Raw genomic sequence first — 22,580 nt, 5'->3', positions numbered from 1 at the left:
CGATTATTAGTCGGTCTCGTGTTTTTGTCTGCGCTTATTTGTGCTGACCAGTTGCGTATCTGACGTGTGCTTGCTGTTCTTTCACCATCTGGACCCTCCTTCTGTTCATGAAAAAAGTGCATCAAAAGACGTTGCATCTTGAATAACTGCTTTCGAAGCAACTATCGCGCAAAAAAGTGGTGCTTTATGACAATGAACCTCAAATCAAGATACAAATGGCCAACGAATCGTTAAGTAGGTAACGTGAATTATTAAGTTTCTGTTAATTTTACTCCTTTCATATTTGGGTCGATCTGGTACGATCGCAGTTGCAGATGCGTGTATTTTTCGTCCATAAAAACCTTTATGACATCTCGCCTTAACATCGTCATTATCAATGGGTTTTGATTTGATCAGACTCTAGTAATTATGCTGAATTTGGTCAACTTCGCCGCCACCTTTTTTACGACGCTTATTTTCAACTCTTACACCGTCTAGCACTAGCAGAAAGACCTAAGGGCATTCAATGCCACTATAGCGCCGATTGACGTTTGGATTATCGGCATCATTGACAGCCAATTTGGATGGACAACTAATTGATATATTTTTCTTGTGTCTCATTTGATTAGTCGTGTTATTCACAGCAACAATAACTTTTCGACCTACTTTTTTCGCTTCACGGCCACTCGCCTGCTCTCTCGGCCGTTTTCTCATGCGTTCGCTATTAAAAGTACTCCTTTCATATTATTTGCATATCACGACGGGCGGACCATGAGGAAGATGAGAAGCTTAAAGAAGACTTAAAGACTTCCGTAAAGTGCGATGGTGCCCATTAAGTTCAACAAATGTTTGTCTGTAAAAACACGCTACCGCTGCGCTCTTACGGAGGCGTGTTTGTTTGTACACGTTTTTTTATATCACCTAGTGATTCTGTTTGCTTTGCCGTCCGCTATGTTCGTCTACGCTGCCAACTGCCATATCCGTCTGCTGGTTTGCTTGTTTATTGGAATGTGTGTATGTATTTTCTGTTGTGTAACATTGTCGATATTTACAATTTACCGTTCTGTTCGTTCTCCCTATGCTTTTACGTTCTCTATCCACGCAACGACGCCGCCGGCCTTTTGTCTGCCATGGAGCAGTAAACATCGCACGGTAGCGACGAGATGTGCTTGCTTAGCTGCGTGATGTTGCGTATAAGTATCTGTCCATGTGTGACGGTTTAGGTGATGGTAGTGCTGGATTCAGGTGCCACGTTTGCTATTGGCTGTTGGACTGAACTGCGGTGGCCGACACGCCATATACGTGCTCCGTAAGAAAGCGGAGCAGTGCCTGCCTGAGGTACAAATATGAGGAATTCCGGATATTTTCTACATCGATCATCTAATTACTACTATCCGGACGGTAGATGCATATATATATATATATATATATATATATATATATATATATATATGTGTGTGTGTGTGTTTGGAGTAGATGCATTGTTTTATTAAGTAAATCGTCGTCTCAAGTATGAAGGAAGTGTCGACTTGGCGTTGCTATGAAATAGAGCGGAAATTGACACCTTCGTGCTCATCTCCTTCGTGTATATAGACACGAGCTAGCGCAGACCCTACGTTGAAGGTCATCATATAGATATACTGAATCGACCTGTAATGACTCTCTGCTTATATCTAACATAACCGCGATACGTGCGCTAACAATGATTTGACTAATTAAACACGGTATATGCACTAAAAGAACTTGACATTACACTCCCTTTTCCTGCAAAATGCACTTGTTTGGCGAGTTTAGCACGAGTACTGTTGTCTCCGTCAAGCCAACGATCGGGAGCTGGTAAGTTGGTGAAACAGGCAACAGTGAAAATTGATCTTGTTCAGTTTAAATATAAGGTCCTATGGACCTATTAACACTAATACAATCTATTAATAGGAAATCATTGTAGAAAAAAGATTTCTGAAAGGGATTTGAAAAGAGCTCCAAGTCTGAAAACTTCTACGTGTGGTAAAAACGAGCAAATAGTCATAGCAAATACATGCGATAAGCTGATAGTTAACGAAGTTCGTGGAAGCGTGTCTGAGCGTGAGCATCATAACATTTAAGAGTTAGAGACATGTATATATTGTTGATGTTCCCGTTATGTGTATCTTGCGTGGCGGAATAGTGACCTTGGGCGAGATACGGAGAAGGGATTCGTATGGTGTTTGTCGTTATTGTTCTGTAGTGGGGGGAGGGCAGTTTCTATTAAAGCTCACGGCTATTACCCAGGCACTCAGCACCGGCGGGCCAAAGCAGCACAACTCTGTTGACGATAATAACACCGGCGAAGTACGTACCCCTCATTGATTCGAAACGATTCAGTCAATAATTGGCAGTCTATGTCTCAACAAAGGTTCTGACCTTCCATTGGCTCCTCATCAACAGTGGAACAGTGAAGTTGCAAATTGTTAGTTTAATATTCCGAAGGTTAGCCGGGCCAGATCCAGCTAAATCGGGCAAATCTGTTGGTAAAAATACCCAGCCTTCCCCCCACCGACAATTAACGTTCAGCCAAGTACTGATAGACAAATATGCTTGCCAATTAGAAACCGTAAAAGTAGAACAGGTAACGAGCTTTGTGAGTTGAAGTCACCCACAGTCGTCGATGGCCAAAAATAAGAGACTCGAGAGGACGAATCTCAAGACGAGAGCGTACCGCAAGTTCATCTGATGACATGCGCGAGCCAAATAGAAAGTCTTTGCTTTCTCAGGTCGCACGGTCACATGCATTTCACATCTGTACATGTTAAGCTTTGGATAAAAACATCTCGCTTTTCATCATCTTGATCGGTGCTGCTGGCAATAAATTTCCAATCATACATTATTAGCAGACATAGTTCTGAAATACGAGAAAGTAATGACTTTTTACGTTTTATTCAATCGAACGCCTTTTGTCATTTTTCATTCGGCGGGTTATAACTGGAACGCTAATCTCTAACCAACGACGCTGCAATGCAGAAAGCATCATTATCAGCGCCATATGCCATACCAAGAGCGACATTTCTAAATAACGCGTATTGTGTATACGTATGCAGTTAGAGCTTACGTTAATTTGCTTTTTCTGCTAACTTTTTCGGTTACGTCGGCAGCACGGAAATTCGATGGAGCTTTTGTTCTGCTCTTCCAGGCTCCAGGCTTCGTTATCTGCTTTTGCCAGCCATATGGAAATTAAGGCGATCGTCCTCTATTATCCAATATCATTAATTCGTCTGCATATTAATTTTCGAACCGAAAGACCGACTTAGGCCTCGGCCACTGGGCTCGAGCGGAATCGTTATACCGGGCTCACGTGATGGCAGGTCAGATCACAATTGTTGATGACAGTTCTCTGGGTTTCCGGCTTCTTTTTTTACTAGTTATCATGACGATAAAAGGGCATCGCTCTCGCATAGTAGAGATATATTATTTATATATTTATATAGATTCATGTATATATAATTAGGTAATCAGTTGTGAATGTACGTGTGTGCTGTTGTTTCTGCTTATTGTTAATGTTGTGTATCAGGCCAGTCGCATCGAGATGAGAAAGTTGCAGTCGGACCGACATACTTGCTCATTCACCCGTTGCACGATAATCATTCGTAATTACATCATACAGGTTGTTTGCTGTTACTTTTATATATATAGTTTTCATTATTGTTTATGTTAGTGTTTGCTTCTGGTTTGTTATTTTTTCATTTCCGTCATATACGAAGACTACGACCTATACGTTCATTATTTCCTTTCTAACAGCTCTATTAACAGTATATTAATAATAATACGTTGTCTAATAATTATAAAGTTTCCCAGGTACTTATGAATCTGTAACCATCCGCAACCGTCGTCAGCGCTGCACACCCTCAATATCATGCCGCGAACAGGAAATCGACTCTTCTTGTCATATTAAATTCATGTTGTCCTCCATATCCAAGGTGTATTCAAGCATATCAGTGTAATCATCTTCCCCTTTCTTTATCTTAATTTTCTTGTTATCTCTCCCTATTTCATCACCAACAACATTATCATTATGATAGTTATTTGCACATCTAGCTTGAACTAGTCAAATTTGACTTTAGCAGATCTCAGTTCGTTGTCGTATTTCGTGTCACACTACCATTTATTATTATGTCATTATGCCTATGAGGATTGATTTATTAATGTTATAATTATAGTTGGTAGAAGTACACGCTTTGCTACTCTATTGTTTTTCTCAATAGAACGAATCGAAGGCTTCGAGTCTAGGCGCGCCCGCTGGTTACATTGGGGTTTCCCTCCATCTTTTTAAAAATGCTTAAAGAAATATCAGGATGAAACAGTCTCATCATTATTTACCAGCGTCGCCACCGAGTGGCCTTTAAGTCAATATCGTCTGCTACTGACAACGGAACCATGAAGGAAGAGTAACCAAGCGACTAGCGCCAATGAAAAGTCGCGTTATTTGAGGGCGTGCCGCTTGAGCTGCGTCTATCCATTATCGCGCCACACTCAGAGCATCGTTATCAACATCGTCATCATTTGTGGCCGTAACTTCTTTCGGCTGTCATGAATTTCAGCGTTTGTTCATAGCACATGTCGTCCCCTGGTTGTCAAATCGATCTATTTACCGTATTGGCACTTGTGTTTATCTCAACTATTGTCTCGCGACTGTCATATAGCAAGTGAGAGTTGTCTAATTGTTATTGATAATATTGAGTTAAATTGTCGTTAGGTTGTTTCCTGAGGTCCAAATTGTTTGTTTTTTGTTGCGTCGGGATAGAATATGCAAATTGGGACTACCAGTGCGTTCTCTGTTCCTAAAAGTTTGCTTTTTTGCCGCCGAAACAAGAGACAGTGTAATTTTGTTTTCGTCGTCCTTGTCGCCACTACGAAAGAACAGTTGATGATGTTAGCTAGAGGGACTTCCAGAGCTAGGTCTATAAATGATGATTGGCTGAGAAAAGTGTCGATGTTCATTGATGTTGTTTAGACATAGATCACAATTCTTAACGTGTTGATTTGATGCAAGAAAGGTGGGCTAAAGCTTCCGGCGTTTATTGTTGTTCTCACTGTTCTTGTTGTTGTTGATGTTGTTTGGGATGAAATTTTGCTGTTTGAATTTTTCTTAGCCGGAACGCTTCCATACCAGCCTCTGGTTAGAATTAGAAGCGTCGGATAATTTGGATCAACAAGATGCGTGGGCGAAGTGGGCGACGCGTTTTCAGGTTCGTCGTAGCACCGGACTAGGGCGTCTTGTGTCCAATCCCAATATCGTTTGCATCGGTAAAACCACGTGCTGTTTGTCACTGTTCGATCATCATTCGGGTGGTAAATGTCAAACGCTGGACGAGTGTGTCCGTGTCTGCTCGCATCGACGCCTAGGCATTTTCGCCCTGTAACGTCGTTCGTAACGGCGTATCGCGAAGTTCGACCGTTTATCGCCGCCGCCACCGTTATCGATGCCGTCACCCGATGATTTCATTGTTATATATGCTTTACTATCTGCCGTTCAACTCGTCTGTTTGTCTTTGTTGCTTCTGGTTTGTCCTCGCTTTGTAATAGAAGAATTTAGCCGCTGTAGGGTTAACGGCAATCAGGCGTTGGCAGTAGAGAGGGATCATCGAGGCAGGTTTGTTTTAGTCTGTGTTGATGGTTCTAGAAACTCTTTGCATGGCATAGAAAAATCGGCTGATTGGCTAGCTAGCGATTAGCAAAACACCGGAGGCTACCGCGTCTCTGGTGGCCGAGGGGCGTTCAGGGTACATGGGCGCGTGCAACACGGTCTACACCATTATTAACGACGACAGGACTGATCCTCTTGCCCTGTAACACAAGCGCATTCCTGCGGCGGCACGATACGCCTATATGCCAACGACGTGGGTAGAAGATGAGGCAGCGCCCTCGAATGAGCGGCCCCCGCGAGAGGCGCTCGGACGGCGTGCGCAGGCGACGGGCCCCCATGCAGACTGTTGACTAACTGACAAACAGTACCCTGTGTTCTCGTGGATGTTCGGACGGTCGCTATGTTGCTGCTGTGTGAAAGCAGCGTTGTTGTAAACTTACACTACTGATTAAACAGGCAATACTGACGACAGTGCAGAAGGCAACGAGGAGGCTGCGCCCCGACCAGGGAGCTTGTTTTGACAAGAAGCCGTATAAAATGACACACAGCGCGCCGAAGATCTTCATGCCCTTTGAGGAACCTGTACACAGAATAAGTAGACGATGTTAGAAGGTAGGAAATGTCGAATGTGAAACTGTGTACGAAAAGGAAATCAGCTGTTTACTATTGTGCCAGCTATTTATGTTCTATTGTGCCAGCTATTTATGTTGGCGGCGGGGTGATATGTTTGCTGTGTGACATCGTTCACCGAAGATAGGTCACTTTGAATGGGACTATTTCTGGCATTCATTTGGGGAGAGTGTAGTAAATACACGTCACTTACGCGCGAGCACAGGATTCGTTCAGCTGTGACTGTAATAAGGCATATAGGTAGGCATTTTATCACAACGATTTTTCATAAAGTCGTTGTAAATAAAATTCCATAATTTTATTTAAAAGTTTCGAAAATATCCATTAAATTTTGATTGAACATGTAATCACAACATAATCAAGCATAGCCAGAATTTGTGGCGTTAACATTATCATTAAGTAGTTTCCGAACGCCCCCGATTTTTTTTCTGATTCTCTCGGAATCACCCGTTTTTAAGTATGATATCCAAGATTTGCCCCCGTTAGGATCCAAATTGGAGCTGATCTTGCTGATTTTATTTAGGGTTTCTCCAATAGACCTATGAAACAACATGGCAACCATACAAGCAGCTATTAACCTTGATAATACGTTACTTTCATTAATCTTGTATTTTTACTTGATTCCTTATTTCCTGGTTCTCAAGATCCGGTAGGAATTTTTGCTAACGCTGAGAGTTCAGCCAACGTGTCGAGATGCTTGTTAGCTATGGTTACCATGTTAACACCCTCAACGAGATGCACATGAGCCACTCAGACGATGCCACCCCCAACCAACCTCGAGTTGTACTCGCCGCTGAAGAAGCGGGCTGGCTTCGCCGGTTGTCTGCTCCAACCCTTTCGATGGAAGGGTCCTCGACAAGCCAGTCGATTGCTGGACAAGCTTGATGATCACGCTCTGCAAAGCGTAAATGAAAGGAATTTTTAGCTTTAGGTTTTATTATTGTATGTTAGGTGTATATGATCATGGGTATTGTTTGATATTGTCAAGACTAATATTCCTATAATTACGCAACCGGCAACATTGGATTTTGTATTACGAATCGGTGCGTTGAAAAGTCGGTGTGCTTCGCTTGTCGCTTATGATGTGTTATAAATCTTATCGGAATTCAGTTGTGCTCCTTTTTTCTTTGACTTTTAAGATATTACTAAATGTGGAAATAGAGCGAACCAATGTTCGATGACCTGTAGCCCATCTTTTTAAATATCTTTAAGAATTGTTTAGTCTACTTTTCTCTTCGCTGTATGCCACTCGAATTCGACAGGTTTTCTCGATGATAAAGTATTTCAAACGCTAAATTAACATCAATCGACTTAATTGACCGTGACTAGCCTGATCAGGTTTGATGAAGTTTTGGCAGTATGAGCTTCTCTTACATTAAATATATTCATCTAATACAAATCGTTCGCGTTTTAATTTGTATAGTTTATCTACATCTACTCAAACTTGCAAATCTCCAATAATACTTTTGTCAGTAGTTTACGGTTTTCTTTTCCGATTTTCATTGACCTATCACAGGCAAACCTTGGTTGAGGGAAATCTGTTATGAGTTCATCACAATCAATCAAAGACCTGTGTCGTCCACCTCTCACTGTACGAAGCAGTGGCTGGTTATTCAGTTGGGCTAGGAGACATATCAGGCCTTTAACTGATGTGTGAGCAAACAACGCGATAGATACTTGAACTTTACTTACCTGTGGTTGAGTTTTCCCCCTCACCAGACTCGGTATTGGTGTCCAGCACGACGCCGTTTAGCGAAAGCGACGCAGACGTCGTTTCTAGGTCCAGGGTTCCCACTGGAGTGTTGTCGCCCCGATCTTTGCCGCTTCGGCTAACAGCCGTTTGGTATGCTTTACTTGACACTTGACTACCTTCATCTGCATAGAGAAAAAAGGTTTCACTTCGACATTATTTTATAGTTAGAAGAGAAACGACTCACAGATAAGTTTGTTCAGTATGATCGTCGCCATTTCAACACTGACAGCAAAAAGATCAAGCATTTTTTGATAAAGTCGCTCGTGCTGTTGGTAAGATGATATTAGAAAATAACTTCACGGTGTTTCGATAATGGCTTTACAGTGTTTACTACTGCACTTCAGCTGAATGATAAGTGCCGTTATTTGCAAGCTATGTTCTGCGTAAATTCAAAACATCATAATCTAAAATATAGATAAAATACTAGCGATCGCGCAAATGCGACACTAGATTTCAATCGAATCGAAGTGGTCACTAAATCTAACACACGTAATGAACGTATTGTGCTATTCTCGCGACTTTCGATTTCTCTATAAACTTTGCGGGGTAACAAGGCATCACTGTAGCTCTTGTGCTTCACTTTTATAGTATGGTAGAGGGAAGCTTGTTCCACATATACACATGAGATATATGGTAAGCTTCGAAAAATCTCTAGTCATTCTATCTGGTTGTTCCCAGAAAATATTTGTCTTAGTGAAGAAAGGTTTACAGCTTTATATAAGACTCGTACCTTTTGGCACGGTCTTATCTTCGTATTTCGTCACGATAGTATTATGTTTGGAGATTCTTTTTGTTTAACTGCCCTCTTAGCCAATATGCTGTTTTCTACAGCGTGGCGTATGACGTGTAGTCTTCTTCTTGAAGACGTCCTTGTTTTAGGTGATTTTTACCGGAGGAGTTGACAACTTGTTTAGATATCTAAGGACTGCATACTGATTAAATCTGCTTGCTAACTTCTCTGCTATTGTTACTTTAATATTCTACTATCACCTTAAACCTAAACAAATCCGTTTAATATTGCTTTTAATGAATAATAACGTATTAAAGTGATAACCTTTTTTTGGACGTTGTATTCAAATGTTAATTTACTCACTAATCGTTCACGAGACATGTAGAAAAGCTCTGAAGATTTTATAAGCTTGAATTGTGGACATGTGGCACATGACAGTTATTTAAAAAAATACAAATATTTACCTTTGTTTGTTGGATTCGTGAAGGTAAGCAGGTCTGTGTTAATTACTTTTTCGGGTAGCCTGGCCTTAGGGTTTTCTTTGAGCCAGCAGGCCAGATAGCACCTTCCGTCTGAAGCATAGGGTGAGTACTCTTCGGGCTCAGGTATGTTTGGATCGATGCAATAGAACAATGGTTCTCCGGCATATGCCTCACCCTGAATTGGATGGAAGTGCGGACACCTAAAACATGTTGGTAACAAAGACATACAGAAGACATTATTTAGCTTCTCTCTAGCACAGACATTATTGAGCTTTCAAGCGAACCATTGTTCTTCGCTTTCAATAAAAAGTATATAATACCTAACTTGTATGAGAAATTAGATGTTAGCTGTGAAATCTTGTGGGAAGTAGAAGGCTCGAATAACGCATCAAGACTTCCTACATGATTTTGCCGTTGTACATTCTCACAGAGATGCACTGACACACTTAAGCAATGAAGCCAAAATTATTCACCGTTTCTTAAATTCAATATTATCTGTAGCTTTTACAGAATAGTTCCATATTCTAGCACAAAGTGTTCCCTCTAAAGAGCGAACGTGAATCATCCCTGGAGTATCAACTAGCATATTGCACAAGACCGCTTTTCTTTATTAGATGAAATTAAGGGTCCGAAAGTGCACCAGCGTTCGCTTTGTGCTTAGCACTGGCGTTATAGATGCAGAGTTTAATTTATTAATGACGAAATTTTTTATTATGCTAGTATTTGAGTCAAATTGCAATACTCGAAGTTATTATTTCTTTTTCAGCTTGCCTTAGTATTGTGTAACTTACCGTTCCTCAACGTCGGTGCAGAGACTTCTACAAGGTTTCCAAAGCTCCCCCGTAACCGGGTGGAAGATGGGCAATTGCATCGCACACGTCCACTCGCGATACGAGTCCTGGAATGGAACAAGGACTAAAGTCAACTTGACATACAGATGTGTCAGTCCCGTATTCGTGTAGCGATAACGAGTGCGTGTATTAATCAGAGGGATTCAAAGTTAATGTAGTGTAGGTGTCGAAATAGGGTGTAGGCTCGTTTTATTCCATGCCGAAAAGAGCTGGCCATCTGAAGCAATGCTATAGCTAGAAAATGACTAAAACAGAACGGAATATAAAACTCAAAACATTTAGATGTTTGAGTCGCAGGGTTTAGTTGTCAATTCTTCAAAAAATAGTCAATTCTTTTGTTATAAAACAAAAGAATTGACTTTTTTTTTTGGTCAAGTCTTCTTAATCTGGAGTGACTCACAACTTCCTACTGTGGCGTTCCTTTAAACATCACTATGGAAGCCGTAAGATCAGAGCGTATCCGGCCTCGTAACTACGCAACTTCCATATGTGTCCCTTCGGCTTTATAGTATAATTAGTGGAACACAACCGTAGTGATATATAGTGGTACTAGTGATGCAAATAATTCAGGTTTTTTCAAAATAGGAACTTTACTTTTTCTGGTAATATTCATGAAGAATTTCATACGGTCATCAGATAGAGCACAACATAAAAACACAAGACATTAAATCTTAATATCAGGTTCATACAGTCTCTTCAGATCGATATTTTTTTTGTTTTTCGAAACGATTCTTCTCAATACTGCACACGCGCCTGTGTAGACCTGATTGTTGTACTGTTATTTACTGTGCAGTGAAATGAGTGAATATCTTTGGTTTTCCATTTAGTACCGCCGCTGAACGTTGCTTCAGATATTTGGCTCCCATCACGAATTGGCACCGCGGATGAACATTAAGCACGCCTGTTCTCTGAGACCCTTGAATAACCAGAGATCTTAGTAGCTAGAGCGTATGTAATATCCTAGAAAAGCCCTCACCACAAAATCTAATAAAACAATTTAGTAGTCATCAATAAAATTGGGTAATGCTAGCTTAAATATCTGAGGCATGGTCATGAAGCTAATCCCGAATTTGACGCGTGAAACGTTGGCACAACTTATACCAAAAAGCGTGTCTTTTCGCATATATCATTGCCGGCTTCGAAAAGCTTTCCTAGAATCAAATAGCATGACTCAATTTAGCAATTTCCACGTGTGAACATGTAGGTACGAAAACCTTTTTAATGCTGACGAGAGCAGCGAACGGCCGCCAGTGGCCCTTTGGTCGTGTACAGGTTCTTGCGACCAGCGAAAGCTTCCGGCTAACGCTGGATGATACAAAGACTGAATTGGCGCTGGGATAATAAGCTTGCATCGCTTGCTGTACAAATTCCGATGCGTTCATAATTTTATTGACAACAAAAAAATCAGTCTCATTATGTTTTATCCGAGGCCACAGGCAGATGTTTAAGTTTAACGGGCTTGAATGATGGAGGCCTTTTAGGACCGGAGTCGTTGAGTCGTGGTCGAAGCCGCTGCCACCACTGTCCTATCTGTAGCTGCAACGGCGTCGTCGGATAACAAACCGAGATAAGCCGAGTGGGGAGCGGACCATATTGGCAACTCAAGCAAAGCTCAAGTGGACAATTACCCTGCCGGTGAATCCTTAGTATCTTGTTAGAGTTACTCGCCTCGTCAGGCCCGACAAGCCAAGGCCGTGTAAGGCCGAGCAAGCAGAAGCACGAACTAAAGCTCTTCTTTCTACCTCTGCCTCTCTTTCTACCTTCGTCTCTTCCATATATGAACGACTGGTAGCAGAAATATCAAGGTGCGATGCTACACTTCTCGTCATCGAGTACTGAAAGGGACCGCACGTTACATAGACGTCAGCATCATCCATGCGACGGTGTTGTGTGCGGCCTTGCCATCAATAACAACAATAGCATAAGTGTATGGAATTGACTGATGTTTCATAGTTTACATACAATTTAGTCAGCAGCTTCTACTCTATTTAGGCGAATAAGAGATCGTATGGCTTATGAAATTGCGCGTAATCTCTTCGCCAAGCACGTGACAGTCGTCATCAGAGTCATAAAGTGTGATATGGTGGCCAAGGAACTTTCTTGAGCTTAGACTTCGTCGGTTGTTTGGACCGGGTTAGAATCACATGATTCTAGTAGCTTGCAACGAGAATAGGAAAGCTGCAAGGTAACATGTGTAAACGGGCTATCGATGTATGCGGGGGCTGTCAACGACAGTATGATAAAGTTTGCCTCTCCCCATGAGCTCTGTGACGTGCCATAGTACTTGAACCCTAAACAGAAAAATTCTGCCACCAAATAATATTTTCTGTTGGGTTGCAAGATAAACAATTATGATGCAGATCTTAATTAATGCAGATCTCTTCTGCACGAGGATTTTTTGGCGACAGTTGATTGGACTGGGCTAACATCAAGTAAAATTTCCACAAGTCATGAGCATACGAAACAGATGCCGATGGAAATTATTGACAAGCAACAACGTTGTCAAAGGGCTAATTCTATGGATTCTATTTTTCAGAGTCTTCAATATCTATGGAACGCCTGTTAACGTGAATTTCTCATTGTTGAGATACATCTTAGTTATGATACCCACAAGATTCGTCTGATGCGTATAAGCTTCGACAATTGTACCAAACTAAAGACCTTCAAGGCAATCATAATTACCAGTAATGGATTCACGTTACATCATGATTTCTCTATTTGTAATAGCCTACTGCAAGCCTTAATAATTGTAAAAGCCTTAAACATTTTGTCTGTTTTCCGTTCCTAATTAACAGGCCACTAAAACTGGGCATCTCTAAAGAAAAGCTAGAAAAAAATCCCAGTGAAACACCCAACTCTATAGAAGGTCTTTTAAATAAAACAGGAAAAGCCATCTAAATTGTGCTGCCCAACCGCGAGTCAGACTTCTGCTGATTTTCCGAGTATTCCATGCCAACTATACTGTGCTACTAGCGAAGCCATAGCAAAGACTATGGTTGGCCAAAAGACCCACGGTTCGAACCAAACTAACTAAAAGCGCGAATCGTGGTGCTCGAAACGATGACATGTATCAACATTACTATGGGCAGACGACTACCAGTTGCAGGTTTGTCCGAACTCATTGTAACACTTCATATCATAAGGGGCAGGGGCCGTAGCTAAGAGAAGCTAGACAGATATAGGGAGGAGTAGAATAAATAACTGCGGTGAATCAAGGGTCGTTTACCAATGGTAGAAGAACCGTGGTTGACGACCTGTGGCTGTCGGCGAAGCTTTTTCGAGTTCTAAGGAAATCTCGACGTGGATACCATTCTCAATGTGTGTATCCGGTTTACTGACGCCACAAGACCTCCTAATAGACAATTCTTATAGTACTGTAGGCAGTAGTACGTGGTTGGGTTGCTTTGTCCTTATAAGAAGCCTGAAGATTAATTCCATCTCGCTGGTGGTCCATGCCGAAGTTGATTAGCGGCTTCAACAATGGTCTACAAAGATAATTTTACATCGATTATAACATTTTTTTTTTTGCAATATTCACTTAGCCGGTTTTTCCCCAGTTGGTATTAAATCATAGCGTTTTAGCCCTGGACGTCTTCAACTATTGCATCTTCAATTATTACATTGTTGATAAAACAAACTCGATAAACGGAGCTCCGATATCGTAAACGTTTCATAATCGACGGTTCCTCCTAGTCGAGCTCCATAGTCTACCATATTTGCTATCGTTCCAAATTCATCACGCAACCTCGAGAAGCCATCGCAGCTAGCTGTTTAAACGTCCTTCAGCTGGCAAACAAAAGGAGCCTGCTACGACTTAGTACCGTCGCGGATGGATGCATTTCTCAGCTTCGCCTAATTACTGTTTGCCTACGGACATTCTGTGGCTTAGTAACGGAAAACGGCAATACTGACCGAACGTTCCGAGTTATCATCATATCAGCACTATCGTAATAAATGCACAGTAATATAAGCTATCACCGCAGTTAGCTAGACCGTCCCAAAAAATGACCCCTAGCTCTCTCTTGTTTCTTTCGCTTATCGCAGACGGTCCCACACAGATAAATAGATGGACAGCTCTTTTTATTAACAACAGCGAAAAAGTAGCGGTAGACGACAGCAAATGGGAACCTTGTCCATTTGCTAATACACCACAGAAAGTGTACGGAAAGAAACAAAACAATCCCTAAACTAGTGGAAATCATAAAGAACAAACGAATCTATCAGGGAAACAATATTTACACCCGGAGATGAACCGTAGGCCGTGCTTGTTGTGTGTAACAGCAAAAGCAATTTGACTTGTGACTGTAGTCGTATGAATTGCAAATGGTGGTCATTAGTAGGGTGACGATAGGAATCCGATGTCAAACGACCCTGCGGCGGTCTCCTCATGTAAGCCAGTAGTACCAAGTGTATTCTTACTCAGCTGGACGCGGGCTACAGGCCGAATCAGGATAAAAGGGGTCGGCATAGATATTCATTGAGACAGGGTACAAGGGTTCGAGAGACTCCCCACTGGTTACGTTTTAGCGTTCAATGCTAGTACTACTACTGCTGCTGCTACTGCTGCAACGAAGTGATCACGGGTACGCTGGCGTTCTCACTCGGAAACCGAGTGCTGGGGTAAGTAAAAGAAAAGTCTCGATCTACACTGATCATCCCCGATGTTTGTTAGCTTGATCCGGATGCAGAGCAAACCGACGACCCTTGCATTCACGTTACGCTATACATCGATATAGAGACACCGATGCCGATCCACGCAAGAATCCGCTTTACAGACGGAAAACCCGGGAAACTTGTAGGTACGACCACGAAGAGTGGAATAACAACAAATGAAACTATGAAATATGATTCACTCTATGTTTGAGTGAGCGTTGATAGCCACAGGTGAAGCGAAGATTAGAAAAATAGCGAACAACGCCTATATGCAAACGGATGCGAGTGGGTCGGTTTTAGCGTATATACATCTACGAAGGAATCTGTAGGATATGCCGAACTTTTTCGGCTGAGTATGTGAATGCAAAAGCATCTGTAAGGGGTAAGTTCTATTGTCGGATCATCTATATCGGCCCGTGATTCAGTGGTTGTTTTGTGAAGCTCTTTAGATTTGGGCCTGTGAGTTCCCAAACGAATGCTTTGGGTTCATTCAAGGATAGTTTTCTTTGAATCGTGGGAACCGAAGGATCCGGAAGGGAACCGGGATCGAAAGGCAGAGGGACAAGTCTTCACCTGTAAGATGTAACAAGAATAAGATGCGGAGTATTGCTGTAATGACTATATTATGCACACAAGGCAACGATGACAAAAGCTTGTATCAATTTATAGAATAACGCTTGTAGAATACGAGCAGAGCAATCACGAGTTCGGCACGTGCAGTAATTAGACGAAGCCGGAACAAAAACTAAACTACTTTTTTACATCAATGACAACTGTCTTTAACACGAACGCTGACATTGGATGCACATTGGAATTGTGTACGCTGAAACGACTGACGCTCACTGCTAATATAAACATTTACATTTGTATAAAAGATTATTGTACACTGTGATGAAAGTGGCTGATTTACATTAATGAACCGACTGCACGGTGTTACAGTGTATAATTCTTACCGCAAAAAAACGCAACTAGCTCATCTGTTCAGCCCGAGCCCAAGTTTTGAAGTGGAACTCGTTACGGCTGTTCTCTGCGTAACAATTAGTCCGTTACAGGTGCACTTGTCGCTTACTACTTGCGCCAGCAAATCCAGTTCGTTGACTATAAAGAAAATGCCATATGCGATTGTATTCTACGTTGGCTTGTCCCATAGCACTGTTTCAACGATTTAATCGTATCACTTGAGTGTACAAAACTCCGTAAGTCAGCTAATTCATTGTCCCCAACCAAGGCTTAAGGATACGAGGTTCAAAATTTACCAGGCTCGAGTCCCATGACACTATCAAATGAACTGGCGGCAAAATCTCGTTTGAATAATGCATCAGCCTTGAACTTTTTAAAAGAAAAGGTATTTAACTATCATGTTCTAGTTATCCTGTGATACTATGGTAATTAGTTCGTGTTCATGCTACCGTTGACCCGTTTTAACTTGATGAATGTCATATGAGTATTTATAGGTGATCCTTCGACAAAGTGTTTTCCATTAATACGCCAGTAAAACCCTGTAAAAAGTATAGGCTTTAAGAGCTTTTTCCTACATATTCCTTTTCTCAAATCTTAACCAGTGCGCGTACTTATTTCTCTTTCGATAAGTGTCAAAACTCCTTAGCAGCACAATGAGAAAGCTGTTTATGGCCCGGCGCAGGCCAAATTTGAGTAGGCTGCAACGAGTATCATGATATACACGCTCGTCTATGAAAAAGTATTGACCGTTCTTCTGTCTAGACGACTTGAAAGTATCATATCTCAGGTACTATACGTCGAGTTCCGTTGATGTTGGTGTCATTTGAAAGTTGAGTTTTGTCGGAAGCAGATGCCCTACTGTAGAAGTGCGTTCATTCAGACTCTCATTCAGAAGGTAGAGGTCCTAGAGGATATGAAGCCCCTAAAAAAATTATTTTCGACAAAAACTTTAAAATTTGATTACGATGAAGGTACGAACGCTGTTCAGACTCTTTATGGGTCATGAGAAGAAAGGCGCTAATCTAATCCTGTCGCTTTCGACCTCAAAATCTCGATGTCAAAGATGCAGCTTACAGTAAGCCAACGAAAAAGAAATACTGAATCTATTGCGTAATAATAATAATATAATCTGTTGCGTAAATTGGACAGTATCGACGCATAAGTAGCTACGACATCACTAAGGAACAAGACATTTATCACTGAACAGTTTTAAACCCAGATGAAAGTTGGCTACGTAAACAGAAGTTCATTGTTTCGGCGCTACACGAATTGATGCAAAAGAATCTGCTTGATCGTATTTCTATCTACAATGAATCCTACAAGGACGTAACTAAATTAAGCCATTTGCAAAGCGGTCGACCATGGATAATGAAATATAGATTGAATATAATAATAGCACGCCGATATAAAAGTAAATCTCTATAATTTGTGGCAAAGCCCACACCGATGCCAAAAAAATGGTACAATATATTCATTTGAAAGGAATCATTGATTTTGTATTCGGGTCACCTAGCAAATTGTGTTAATCTAAAGGTTAATAAATAGATGCGAAAACTGCTTGCTAAAATTTTTACTTACAAACAATCAAAAATATTTCGACTACCTAATACATATATATATAGGTGATTATTTTCTAAAATACATGTACAATTTTGTGCCTTCTGTCTCCCCGACTCTGAAGTCTAATTAAGATAGTGCTGAATGTAATTATATTTTTTCTATCTTAGTTCATAGCTCATACGTGCTATAATCAGGCTGACAAAAAGTACGAACGGCCGCTCGAACAGCACTTTCTGTATAGTGCTATTGATAAGCATGTACAGAGCGGCCTCAACACTTTAATTTCCAGTATCTAATAGAGTAGCATTATTCATTTTTCTGATCTCTTTGGACTAATGAGATCACTCAGAGGAAAGGAGATACTAATGTCCGAGTCAACCTTTCAAAGACAGTCGGTAAGCGGAGAACAAAGTTCCTGTCTAGATTTCTAAAATGCAACAGATGCCGATTCAAAAAGAAACTTGACAAAAAAAGTTGCTTCACAATTAAAGAACAGAATGTCTGCTGAACAGTTTGCTATAACGCTAGCGGGCTAGGCGTCGGCTAGGGTCGAATAAGCAGAGGAAGTAGAGCTAAGTGTCTCGCGCGCTGAGGTGACGAAAGACCCCCTTACGTCTCATCGCAGGTACCCCCGGGAATATGGTTATCTTGGTGGGAAGACCGGGTTTGAAGCGGTGATCCTGTTACTGTAGATCGGGGAGAAGCAACGGCAACAGACAAAACATATAGTCGCTTTGCGATTTCGTATGTATCTACATGTTACTAATCCATGTTCCCTAGGAGTGTGCACTTGCTCTGTGTGTTGACAAAGGACTGATTGTTTCGGTTCCGATTTCGACCATTAGACATAATCCTATATCACCTTCTATTTATTGTCATTATAGTGCCATGTAAGACCTATTATCTGCGTGTCACGTTCTTCTATTGCGCTACTACCCCGCTATGAGCACAGCCATCGCTTTTGGTACTGGCACTGTTATTAGTCTATTGTATGTATGTATGTATGCATATAAGACATATCCAGAGTGCAGTAAAGGCCTGTTAACAGTTCGCATTTTTTTTACTGTTACATTTTACTATCTGTTGCTATTTAAATGGACACTGAGTGACAATCGGCGGCTCACCTGACAATGCCTGCAGCTCCAGCGCACTGAGTACCTTAGATTACAATCAAACCTATCAAAGAGTTTCTCCATCTGGCATACGGTTTCACAGGCTTTCCGATCCTCATTCCACAATCGGTCCCACATTTTACTGCGTTCCTCGAGGGAGGCGTTACAAAATCTTTTCCGATCCAGCAGCATATCAGGTGAGATATGCTCACAGATCCGGAGACGTGGCACGCGATTGCCACCATTAGCGCTATCCGTCGACGTCGGTTCGTCCATCAACAGAAGTGACTCATGCTCTTTGTCCTCTTTAGCTGCGACCACAGATTTGATCTTCGAGCGGGCCAGACTCGTCAACGCAGCGCTTCCAACGTCTAACGGCTTCTCGACGCCGCTGGTCTTCGGTCTGCTTTCACTGGCGCTGCCGTTTCGATTTTTTCTCTTACTATTATTATTGTTAGGGTCGCCATGATCGTCTTGGGATGCTCCCCCCAAACTTTCGAGACCCGTCTGCGACGCCGGTGGAAGTGGCGGGTCCGCCTCTACTCCTGGCACATGTCTACGATTCCTGATCTCCCCTGTTTCGACAGCGTCTCTCGATGCACCGCTGTTAGATTGCATCGTCCGTGGGGCCATTTCCGCCGACAAACTCGGTTGACCACTCTCTTCGTCAGCTGAGAATGGAACAGGTACAGCCACCGGAATGCTTCTTCCGGTGGAATCATGGCCTGTTGGCAGTATCCGAGCGTCGTGGTCTATGTCAGGATCGTGGTCTCGTTCATGATCGCGATTATGCTCATTTTCCTGATCATTAGTTTCCCGTAGGCGGGGCGGTTTCCTCGTGAGCTCTTTAAACTCTTTGAACTGGGCTTTCTTGCCAGGTGGCCCTAGTCGGTCGCCAGACAAATTCGCCCGGGACTTACCATTTTTTGGAAGCATCACGGTGCCACCAGGTATCTGCGGATAGGCAGGCTGACCTCGTGCGCCTCCCGGCGTCGCGGCATCAGATCGGATCCTCTGCGCGATCAGAGCAGACGGCGTTGGCGTTGGCTGCATTCGCGGCTGGGGTTGGGGCCGTGAGCAGAACTCTTCGAACGTCGGCATTTCGGGAGTCTCATAGTTGCATGTTTCCGGACATCGGAACTTCGCCTGTTGTTGTTGTTGTTGCTGCTGTTGCTGCGGCTGCTGCTGCATGTCGATGTCGAATCCCTGACACGGCTTAGGTACAAGTAAGACAAGAAGATACAAAAGGCAGTATACAACCGCGTGTTGGAGTCGGAACGCTCGGAGCGTCCCCCGGGCCGCGGCAACCCGTCCATGTGACGTACACTCTTTGTAACGAGGAGGCTTTTGGCCGTTACACAAGTGTGAATTTGTTGGTAGCGTCAATGATGATGCTCTTGCAGTTGTTGTTACTGTTGTCGATGTTGATTTCTCTGATGAGGATGACTTTCGTATTATTGTTGCTGTTGGTAATTTACCGTCGCAGGATGATTCTTTTGTTGTTGTTGTGCTCGTCACCTCCTTTCTTAGTGATATTAAAGCTGGTGGCAGGGCCGGACACGTCGATGAAGGCGGCGGCAAAGACGGAAGCATCAACGACGGAAATGTTGATTTTGCCGGCGTAGGCTTGTCGAACAAATACCTACACTGAACATTCGTTGCTCGACAAACATTTGACGAACTATTGGATGACGAAATGCTCGAACTGTTGTCTAAGCTGAACGACTGCGTTTGGCCGCTTGCTGATCGTCGCGACAAAAGCGTGCTATCGATAGGCAGCGCATCACCAGTCGCCTCAACGCTGTTGTTAACATTAACGTGATTGCTGGCTGACGACGCTTTTGTTAATGTTGTTAGTACGACATGAGTTTTTAAATACGGAAAAAAGACGTCGTGACTGACAGCTAAAGCAGAAGACAGCAAGTGACTAACAGGTTGTCGTTCCTTATCATTACCGATGCATTGCTGCTGCTGCCGCTGCTGATTTCGGTGTATCGGGTTTTCCTGCCGCTTTCGCTGGTTTCGTTGGCAAATTTTTGCTGATCGAAAATATGGCCACTGACCTGCTTCGTCATGCTGTTGCTGTCGTCTTCTGACGCGTACATTTGAAGAAATCGCTACGTAGTATTGGAGTAACGCTGGTATTCCTTTTAACATTGACGAAGATACTGACGCGTGCATTGTCGAATGATTTCGACGATAATAGCAATAATAATAGTTGTAGTTGTAACAGAAACTCTTTTGGGAACACGCGGCCGACACTGGAACTTCGATCACGGTCGTTGTTTGATACTTTTTGCTGCTCCAGCTGTTGTTGCTGTTTAGCCTTTGAATTTGTTGGTGTTTCGATCCCCGCTCGGTCTCTGACTTTGATGGCGGTGATGGACCCGGCCACGGACTCGGTCGGGAGACCCACGACAGTCTGCGAGCCCACGAGACACGCGCGGTTGCGCTCGGAAAATATCGATGGTTTGCTGAACTTGGTCGAACGAAGCGACGTCGGGACGGTGACGACATTGGTGGCGTCGGCGCTGCTTTCTTTTGTCGTGATTTTGCACATTTCTGTCGTACTTTTGCTATGCTTATGACAATGATAGGTTCGATTTGTTTCGGAACACTGATAGGTGTTTGAGGTCGGATAAGCATTCGCGAGTCTTGACAGTTCCGCAGAGTCCACAAATGCCGTAGCATGAGTAGCTCTTGCACCGTTTCGTCCGTTAGATGATTTTTCGGGTGACAATCGACGCAATTGAAGTGCTCGTTGAGTATTTTCTTTTGACAACCCAGGTCGTGCCTGTCCTTCGTCGAAACACAGACTCCACGCAGGCTCGGGTAGCGGCTCGACGGCATTTGATGATGGAACCATGTAGGCCGTCCAGGTCGAATACTGTGTTGACGATAGTGTCCATGCCGGTGGCATGTGTCGCGACGATCGACCGATTGATATTTTTCGATGTCTGCCGCCATTGTCACTTGCTGCATCAACAGAGATTCTTCGCCATGGTCGTGATTGCTCGTCACTGCTTCCACTTCTGGCCATAATAGCGCGCCGTCGTGATTCGCGATCCGAGAAAAAGTTGTGGTATTCTCCGGGACCGTTTCCGGTACTTTCGATCCCGGGTTTATTTTCGAGTTCGTCCACGTTTTTCTTTTTATCTGCTTCCTCGTTGTCACGTTTCTCTTCATCCACCATTTCCGCCTCCAATTCACTGGCTGTACCGTTTTGTCGTCGTTCGCTACCTGTATCAACTTCGTTTGCCACCCTCGCGTTAAGGGGCTGCTCCCCTTTCGTGGAGGGGCGCAAATTCCTGATCCCGTACGCCATGTGGTGGCGCCAACACTGGCAGACTTGACGCATTCGACATTCGCGTGTTCGCTCCTCACGTTCGAGCTGGCCAAACTGACGGTACCGTTGGCTACGTTGACCACTGTGGCGCTGCAAGCCGCTGCCTTCTTCTCTTCGTCGTTTCCGTCTTCTCGTTTCTGTTTGTTTTTCCGCTGACTGCTGACTCTGGCGGCGACAACAACAACAGCTTTCTGTTGTATTTTGTTGATGCTGCTCATATTGAGCGACGGGGCGGTATATGGAAAACAGGAGGGGTATCCGATATAGTGTCGGGCTACCCCACATTGTCGAACCGCTTGAAGAGCGAGCGCGTCAGGCCTAAGGCTCGATAAATGTGGCTGAAGAGGCAGCGGGAGCGGCGACGGTGTTGACGGCGATCGTGTGGCAGCACTGAAATAGGATGCTCTTGGACAGTCGCGTGTATTGCTGCGGGCCACCTGAATCGTGCACGGGAACTGTAGCTGGCGCTGCTGCTGCTGCTGCGTGGCTGCTGTCTTTGTTGTTGTCGTTATTGGCGACGACGAGACTAGCGACAATTTTACCAGTGGCGGCTTCTCGCTGGTGACGTTGGTAGCAGTGGTGAAGTTGTCGGTCGTGGCAAGCGCTGTGGGCCAGTACTGTAGGCCCAACGAGCGCTCGAAGGCGGCCTGCACGGCGCTGGCCTCCAGTGCGCGCCTTAACCGCCATCGCCGATGTGACCGCGTCGGCCTATTCGGCCGCTCCCGACGACCGCCCACTATCAGCGGGCGCTCGCGGTTTGCCCGCTTTCCCGCTGTCGTTGCCGCATCCACTCGGTCACTGTGCGACGCGTAGCGTTACCCCTTTGCGTCGTCCGTCTCCCAGCCGCGCGGCCACAGACGTTTCGAATTCCGAAAATAGAGCCAGTGGTTACTGTTAATTGGGCTGA

The 22,580-nt window shown here is 43.5% G+C and overlaps 1 protein-coding gene and 1 long non-coding RNA gene across 9 annotated transcripts; one reads left to right on the top strand and one right to left on the bottom strand.

Moving 5' to 3' along the window:
* The first annotated feature begins 243 nt into the window (after positions 1-243).
* On the top strand, positions 244-7,335 carry LOC111272675 (uncharacterized). Of its 7 annotated transcripts, XR_002687648.2 has the most exons (6): positions 244-1,317; positions 1,456-1,815; positions 3,108-3,317; positions 3,524-3,616; positions 3,800-3,949; positions 6,871-6,994. It is a non-coding gene; the product is annotated as an uncharacterized LOC111272675 (long non-coding RNA). The 7 variants fall into 7 exon arrangements; XR_002687651.2 differs by lacking the exon at positions 244-1,317 and having other exon boundaries at positions 1,330-1,815; positions 3,146-3,317; XR_015315799.1 differs by lacking the exon at positions 244-1,317 and having other exon boundaries at positions 1,330-1,815.
* Positions 6,937-21,958, bottom strand: LOC111272674 (uncharacterized). Of its 2 annotated transcripts, XM_022854253.2 has the most exons (5): positions 18,340-21,958; positions 9,983-10,089; positions 9,174-9,391; positions 7,919-8,101; positions 6,937-7,121 (listed from the first exon to the last, which is right to left on the bottom strand). In XM_022854253.2, exons 1-5 carry the CDS (start codon positions 21,889-21,891, stop codon positions 6,937-6,939), a joined length of 4,245 nt encoding a protein of 1,414 aa, XP_022709988.2. In that variant the 5' UTR covers positions 21,892-21,958. The 2 variants fall into 2 exon arrangements, with proteins under 2 accessions (XP_022709988.2, XP_022709989.1); XM_022854254.2 differs by lacking the exons at positions 6,937-7,121; positions 7,919-8,101; positions 9,174-9,391; positions 9,983-10,089 and adding an exon at positions 14,806-17,901.
* Between the last annotated feature and the right edge of the window lie 622 nt (positions 21,959-22,580).

This window comes from Varroa jacobsoni, unplaced genomic scaffold (assembly GCF_002532875.2).
Source record: "Varroa jacobsoni isolate VJ856 unplaced genomic scaffold, vjacob_1.0 contig02970, whole genome shotgun sequence".
NCBI classification, from domain to species: Eukaryota; Metazoa; Arthropoda; class Arachnida; order Mesostigmata; family Varroidae; genus Varroa; species Varroa jacobsoni.
The sequence above is the reverse complement of the archived record's forward strand: the minus strand, read 5'-3'. Positions and strand labels throughout refer to the sequence as shown.

Coding starts and splice junctions, on each gene's coding strand:
- LOC111272674 (XM_022854253.2), bottom strand. CDS start 21,891: ATGAGCAGCATCAACAAAATACAACAGAAAGCTGTTGTTGTTGTCGCC. Junction 10,090..18,339: donor GGAGCTGCAGGCATTGTCAG/GTGAGCCGCCGA, acceptor GTTCCATTCCAG/GACTCGTATCGCGAGTGGAC. Junction 7,122..7,918: donor GGGGGAAAACTCAACCACAG/GTAAGTAAAGTT, acceptor TACGCTTTGCAG/AGCGTGATCATCAAGCTTGT.